At 40.8% G+C, this 7891-nt stretch overlaps 1 protein-coding gene across 1 annotated transcript in view; it reads left to right on the top strand.

Annotated features, from left to right (window-relative positions):
• Positions 1-7891, top strand: part of LOC109300368 (toll-like receptor 2 type-2) — a 34921-nt gene that overhangs the window by 21558 nt on the left and 5472 nt on the right. Inside the window, exon 2 of the mRNA XM_019521053.1 lies at positions 5668-7891. Within this exon, the coding sequence (XP_019376598.1) occupies positions 5699-7891 (2193 nt within the window). The 5' untranslated portion in view covers positions 5668-5698. The remainder of the gene's footprint in view (positions 1-5667) is intronic.

A 7891-nucleotide genomic window follows, 5' to 3' on the forward strand; every position in this document is an offset into this window, starting at 1 on the left:
CTCTTTTCGGGAAGGCCTGGGGGCCAGCCCCGCCCCCCAGCCCCCCCCCCCCCCCTTTTCACTCTCAGGCAGGGAAGCCCAACTGCTCGGGTGGCCGGGATGTGTTTACCACCACCACAAACTTCCCTGGTAGCTCAAACTTGGGCCCGTGCAACCAGTCACTGCCCATCCTCTCAGCGGTGCATACACAGTTGGCCAAAAGCATTACAGACAGATGGGCAGACTAAGCCCTTTATTATATGAGAATACTGAGGGAATGTGATTACTATTTGTAAAAAAAAAACTAGACAATTTAAAAGTGCTTTGAGATAATGAAGTGGGCCTGGATGTCAGGAGACATTCAGTAATGCATTAAATGCCCTGATACTTAGCATCCCAGATCCAGATTATAAAGAAATGAATTTAGCAAGGGAGTGCTGGAGAGACGAAACAAAAGTACAGATATTAAACATGCCTACAAGGTCTTCTCATACCTTTTCATCTTCAAAATGCTTGATGAATTTAACTAATTCCACTATGCTAAACAGTTGTATAATCTTTATTGGAAAAACTGAAAAAGGGTCATTGCTAACTTAGAAGTCCTGTTATGTCTAAAATGTTTTATATAGTGTTGTTAGAACTGAAAGAAGAGGAGGGAATTATTTTGAGTTTATTTTCCTAGTGCATTCAACAACACTTTATGAAGTCAGACTTTCCCAAACCACAGTGTAGTCAATTTCCTGCTTTGTGCACATCCTTTTCACATAGAAAAATAATCAGGAAAGCTTTAAAAAAAATAGAGAACTTGAACAGTTTAGAGCCTTAACTCATTTGTATAAGTGTCCAGATTTGTGCAGTCGTTCGTTTTTTAAGTATTGGGACCCATAACTGTGGTGTAGCTGTGCTTTGGCACCCTTGAGGAGTACATACCTTCTTCATGTATACGTGAAGATCACTGGAGTTACTGCACATCAATGCCATTTTCCAGAAGTTTGAATTTTATTCCATGTGCTTGCAAATGTTAGACCCTGAAAAATATATATATTATGTGTTGTCCACAAAACTGGAACCATTTTTGGAAAGTATGGCACTTAAAATTCAAAAGATTAATGTTTCGGCACTTTTCAGAAAACCAGCTCTGCTTTTTTCACCTATTGAGGTGTTTTATACCCTTTGGCTGCATTTGATGAAACTCAAAGAGTTCTAGGCTGTCCTTTCTTATATGAATACAAAATTTTCAAATTCATAAAATTCCCTTTTCCTTAGCATGAGCTCCCTACCTCCTTTTAATTATACACTGTTTCAGTGAAAATTTTCAGTTTATTTTTGTTCAAAATTATGTGCCTTTTGGATAGGGAATTATGGTCCAATTTTCACAAAGGCTTCCTGTTAACTTCATCATCTTTGATCATTACTGTCCACTTCAAACATTATTTTTGACATTGGTGTCCTGAAAAATGAAGTACCTGTGAACATATCTCTACTGTACTGTTCTGACCGAAAACTTGACCCAGTTTTATATTTTCAAATGGACATCTAGGCCTGATCATCTTCAACTTGGGAACATAACTAAATAATGTAAGTGAGCAAACATGATGAATGTTTGGTATCAGCACAATTCTGGATGCTTACAAAAATGAGTTACAAGTAGTACACATCCTCAAATGTTTACTTTCTGAAAGAAAACTTTCCCCATTTTAATTTTATTTTAATGCATATGGGGAAATCGAGTGTGAAAGCTAGTTCTCTAGGGCTGCCAGAACTGATTGTGAAAAAATGGATTTCCTGAAGGCATTGCATCATTGGTTCCACCAATAAAAGTAGACTGTCCTAAAGAAAGGGGACCTGCAGTTGAATTCCAGCTGACAGAGAAGACGGTTCAAGAATAAGTAGTAACTTTTGTATCCATTTGCTCAGTACAAAAATTAAAGCAGAGCGATGAGTCTGAAGGGCAGTGTTGCACTGATTTAGCAATTCTACTGGCTTCAAAGCAAAACATTTATAGAATGAGTGTACCAACTTAAGAAAGGCAACAGTTTGAAAGAAAACTTATGCCTAAGTTTCAATAAAGAAAGTTAATGAGCATTTGGAACAGGGTGGATTTGTTTTAAATCAAATCTATTTAAATTACATTTAAATCATTGGTTAGGAAGCCTCAATTTAATCATTTTCTACAAAAAGTGCATTCTTGTGGTTTGATATCCTTTATCCATTTCACTTCCTGAAATTTTGCACTTTTAGAGAAAGGAAAGGGCTTGACTGTGTGTACACAAACTTGCAGAGAGCCAATAGGGTTGATGGGTGGGTCATCAGCAGGGAGCCTTGTTTTCCCTGATAAAAAATTACAAATTGTCTGCTAAAACCTCCCCAAATCTGTGATTAAAATTAACCCCCCCTACAGTCCTGTTCCTTCTTGGCCCCATGTTGGGCACCCAGGGAACTCCTATGGGAGCCGAGCCCTCACTGGCTTCGGTTCCCCAGCCTCACACCGGGGTATTTCCCCTTCTCGGGCCCTCCTCTGGGCACTGGGGCTCTTTTAGTTTAATGCTGTGGTGCTCTGGTTATCCGGCCTAGAGCCGGGGCTAACTTGAGCAGCCTCAAGCTGTTCCCAGGGCCAACTCTGTGGGCTGACCAGCACACTGTGGGGCCCGAGCAGCCTCGAGCTGCTCCAAGGGCCAGCTCTCCATGTGCTGACCTGCACAGCATGTGAGGCCTGAGCAGCCTCAAGCTGCTTCGAGGGCCTGCTCCCCATGTGCCAATCCATGCACTGTCAAGGCTCAGGCAGGGTCCAGATGATAATCTTCTCTGGAGCTCCTCTCTCCTCACCATCCCTTGCTGCATCTGCTCAGCATAGCTGAGCACACTGGGCTTTTATTTACACTGGAGGCCCCACCCCTGAAGTCTGCCGGACCTGCAAAGTTCAGTCTTCAATCAGGTCTAGGAGTTTCTCGCATCCCACCCCACCCTCCAAGCAGGGGCAGGGCAAGCCCCTCCCAGCTGTTACGTGATTGGTGGAAATGTTCCACCAATCCAAAGTGTCCTTCTCCAAGCCAGGTTTGCCAGGCAAAAGCATCGAGCCTGCCACATTTTTATTATTATTATTATTATTATTTTTAAATCATTGATTTTTATCCACCTTGATTAGGAAACTGGAATCTTAAAGCTCAAAGGAGAGCAGTATAAGGGTGCAGACAGAAGTTACAATTTTCGCTTGTTAGCTTGTGTTCTTCAGCTTTTCATCAGCCAGCATATTCCTGGTTTTCTTGTGATGTTGCTGGTATGAGAAGAGTATCCTTGGATCCTAAGACACGAGACTGATACAGAATGCAGGAGTAAGAAAGGCCAGTACTGAAGCCAATTGTTATCCCTCAGTAATAAACGTCAGTACTCAAATAACTATAGATGTAATCTTTCTGCTACTGAAGCCAGTGATATCAAAAGCTGTGTGGTCAGACCCTGTGTGAATTAAATCAGTACTATGTTGGCAAAGGAACTAAAATGTACACTGCTGCAATGTATTCCCTGTTTTGTCTGTGCTGTTTATCAAATGGTGACAGGATTCACTTGGTTTGATGCGTTGTCCTCACTTTTCCACAGATATTCTGGATTGCCTTTGCAGAATGCATAAGATGTATCATTCTTTCCTTTTTATTATTTACTTTATAGTAATGCCAAGAAGCCTGGAGTAACATCAGGTCCCTTTATCTTAGATTCTGTGAAAAAATAGAGACAGACATGGTGTCTCCCACAAAGAATGTAACAATGTCAGAAAACAAGAAAGCTCTAAAGCATGAGGAAAAGGAAAACCAGAAAATAGTCTTTTAGATGCACCCATGTACTATTGTCCTTAGCAATATAAGTCTTGTGTTGATATATTGGTGTGTTATCCCTGCTCGCAAGGTTCAAGGTTGTAAAAGTCCCTCTCTGGCTAAAGCAAAATGTAGACAACTCTTGTGTAGTGTGATATTTTAAATTATGCTACAAGATTTAGGATGAGGCAGTGAGGTGGAAAACAGGAATCAGAAATATTGGGGTTTTAAAATGTAAAAACAAGCTGGCTTGACCTATGTAGTAAATATTGTGTTGAACGGCAGTATCCTTCACTTCCTGATTGAGCAAGAAAGCAGGAAGCAAGTGCATACGGAGATGAAAAAATCCCCACAGACACTGTTTTTCCTATCTCTTGTCTGGGTCAAAAGGTCCTTGGTGTCCTGGGAACATCTAGGGGCTCTGCTTAATTATAATATTTAATTATAATATTTGCTCTAAATAAGAAAATATATTTAGCTTAGAGCATAGCTAGGATGAAAAGTTCAAGAAGAAGGAAGAGAGATGTATAAAAGACTGATGACTGGTGATCCTGCGCACACCTCTTTGATCACCTTGTGGAGTGTCAACACCTGAGATCATGACCACAGACCTCTACACTCAGTGCCCAGCAGGAAACTCAGGACTTGGTACCAATCTTGAATCCTCACTGTAAAGCTCTGAACTGCTCATCAGGCTGGTGTCTTTGTGTGACTAACCTTGTACTTAAAGTGTTTTGTCTTGTCTTCATCTAATAAAGTTCTTGGTACCAAATCAGATGAGTTGCTGTCTCATTCCCCGTTGTTTCTGGTGAAGCAATTCTATGAGTAACACTTGCGATGTTCAGTAAAAAAGAGGAGGCACAATGCTAACAATCCAGAAGTTAGTGTCTATATATTTCTGGAAGAATAGGTTGTAAAACCTGAATATTTAATTACAGTATGCACTTACTGTGTTTAATTACAGTATGCACTTACACCAATGAGTTGTCATACCGCCAAAGTAAATCATCAGGAAAAGAAAATGAACCTCAAACAGGCAAACATTACAAAAAGAAAGTCAGTTTTTAGGCCACTCTGTCTAACTTCCTGTTCGAAGAAAAAAAAATAAAATCAGAAGTCCTAACAAATGAAATTACACTGCAGTTCAAGGTTCTTTGGGTAAATGTGATATTTCTTATTCGATGAACGAAATAGTTGGAAAAGTTGTTCTTTGCAAGCTTTCCGGTCCAAACAGGCATAGGGAGAGTTGTCTGCTGTTTTGTTCTCTTGGATGGAATAGAATCCAATATGCAAAATGCAGGTCTAAAAGTACAGATGTGAGGCAGTGAGGATCAGAGGCCATGGGAGACAGTAGGTGTGAGACAGGTAGGTGGCTGAGGGAGGGTGGAGAGAGGAAGGAATGTTGACCTGGTGATTGAATGTAGCTGGTAAAATGCAGACAGGTTACCCGGAGTTTTCGGATGGCAGGCAGGTTATAACGTGTCATAAATTCTATGTCCATATTTACTCCATGATTTTTTTGTATCCAGTAGATTTATCAAGTGAAGTTTGTAGGCTCATGTATGAAAGGTGTTTTGTAAATTCCATTTGAGGATTAGAACTGAGAGATTGTAGAGAGTGGTTGTCTTGTGAGAAGCGTGCACCCGCAGGTAGTTGGGTATTTTTGTCTTTGATAGATTTTCATTGTGCATTTATTTTGGTATGCAGTTGTTGTTTGGTTTCTCCTAGATATTTTCTATTAGGGCATTTAGTGCACTGGATCAGATGTATTACATTTCTGGAGGTGCAAGTGCAAGATCCAGAAATGGCGATGGTTCCGTTGTGGGAGTTCAATTCACTTAGCTAGCTCATTTCTCCCTTTATTTCTCTTTTTTCACAGATAAGATGTTGAAAAAATTAAACCAAGCAGGATGACAGAAAACATTTGGAGAATCTGGATCATCTACACAGTCATAGCTGCAAAGGTTTCAGAAGAAAGAGCTGTGAAGCAGGTTTGTCCTTCATGTGATGCTGCTCATTTTTGTGACTGTTCTTTCTTGGGGCTGAACACCATTCCTTCGGGGCTAACAAGTGAAATCACAGGACTAAACCTGGCCCACAACAAGATAAAACATATCAGTGAAAATGACCTGAGGTCAGGCTTGAACCTCCGAGTGCTGTTGCTGCAATCAAATCAAATTTGGACAATAGATGAGAATTCATTTCACTCCCTTGGAAAACTGGAGCATTTGGATTTATCCAATAATAACATGACTCGCTTGTCACCGACTTGGTTCAGGGGCTTTGTTTCCTTACAGCACCTGGACATACGGGGTAATTTCTATGCAGAACTGGGAGAAGGGTACCTGTTTTCTAATCTTAAAAATCTGAGAAATCTGTACCTTGGGAATAAAGATCGCTTCCTTGCTATACGGCAGCAGGACTTTGAAGGAATTACTGTTCTTGAGCAACTTGAAATTCAGGGGGAAAAGCTCCACTGGTATGAGCAGGGAAGTTTGAAATCCATTAGGAACATAAATCACATAATCATAAACGTAAGAAACATTTCTGTGCTGTCAGCAATTCTGGGGGATCTTGTAAATTCTGTAACCTGCTTAGAACTGAGAAATATAGCCTTCAGGACAGATAATGAAACTATGTTACTGAATATCATGATTCCTTCTGTTATGAAGAAACTTCGATTTAAAAATGTTTTGCTTACAGATCAAAGCATACCTAGTATAATGGGCATCATGGTGAACATGAGGCAATTGGTAGAGCTGGAGGCAGAAGACTGTACATTGCAGGGGACTGGACAATGGTCTGAACAAATTCCTGCAGACAAACCAAACCCTGTTAAAGTAGTGACAATAAGGAACTTATCCATCGAAAAATTTTATTTATTTACAGACCTTAATAGTATGTTAAATCTTATAGGTAACCTTACGAAAGTCATTGTTGGCAATGCTAAGGTCTTCTTGGTTCCTTGCTTCATTTCACAACATTTGCATTCACTGGAGTATCTTGACCTTAGTGACAACTTGCTTTCAGATCCCGCTTTGAAGTATTCAGCATGTAAGGGCGCTTGGCCTGTTTTGAACACTTTAAATTTAAGTCAGAATTCTCTAAGTGATATAAAGATGACTGGAAAAAGTTTAGCTCACCTACAGAAACTAGCACAACTAGACATTAGCCAGAATAATTTTGGGCAGATGCCAGAAGTATGTGAATGGCCAGAAAACCTGAAGTATTTAAATCTATCAGGCACTCAAATCCCCAAGCTAACAGGTTGCATTCCTCCAACTCTTGAAGTTTTGGATGTTAGTAGCAACAACCTGATTGAATTTAGAATAGAGCTCCCACTCCTCCGAGAGCTATACATTGCCCAAAACAAATTAAAGGCCTTACCAGATGCTACACTCCTTCCTGCTGTAGCAGCTCTGACAATCACAAGAAACAAGTTAAACAGTTTCTCCAAGGAAGAATATGAATCCTTTAAGAACATGAAGAGGCTGGAGGCTGGGGACAATAATTTCATCTGCTCTTGTGAATTTCTCTCCTTCATTCAGTATGAGGTAGGAATAGCCAATGTGTTGGCTGACTGGCCAGAAAACTACATTTGTGACTCTCCATCTGCTGTGAGAGGGAAACAGGTGGAAGCTGCTCATCTTTCGCTGATGGAATGCCACCAAACACTGGTGGTGTCCTTAACCTGTGTTCTGCTGCTCCTTCTCATCCTGCTCATTGTGATTGTGGGGTACAAGCTGCATGCATTCTGGTATATGAAAATGACCTGGGCTTGGCTTCAAGCCAAAAGGAAGCCACAGAAAGTGCAAACAAAGGACGTCTGTTATGATGCTTTTGTTTCCTACAGTGAGAGAGACTCTGAGTGGGTTGAAGAGTTAATGGTACAGGAACTGGAGCAGGCCAACCCCCCTCTGAGACTGTGTCTTCACAAACGGGATTTTGTGCCTGGGAAGTGGATCATTGATAACATCATTGACTCCATTGAGAAGAGTCATAAGACATTGTTTGTGCTGTCAGAGCACTTTGTGCAGAGCGAGTGGTGCAAGTATGAGCTGGACTTCTCCCACTTTCGCCTCTTTGATGAGAACAATGATACA

The sequence above is a fragment of the Gavialis gangeticus genome, unplaced genomic scaffold (genome assembly GCF_001723915.1).
Source record: "Gavialis gangeticus isolate Ggan-Ray unplaced genomic scaffold, GavGan_comp1, whole genome shotgun sequence".
In the NCBI taxonomy this organism is placed as follows: Eukaryota; Metazoa; Chordata; order Crocodylia; family Gavialidae; genus Gavialis; species Gavialis gangeticus.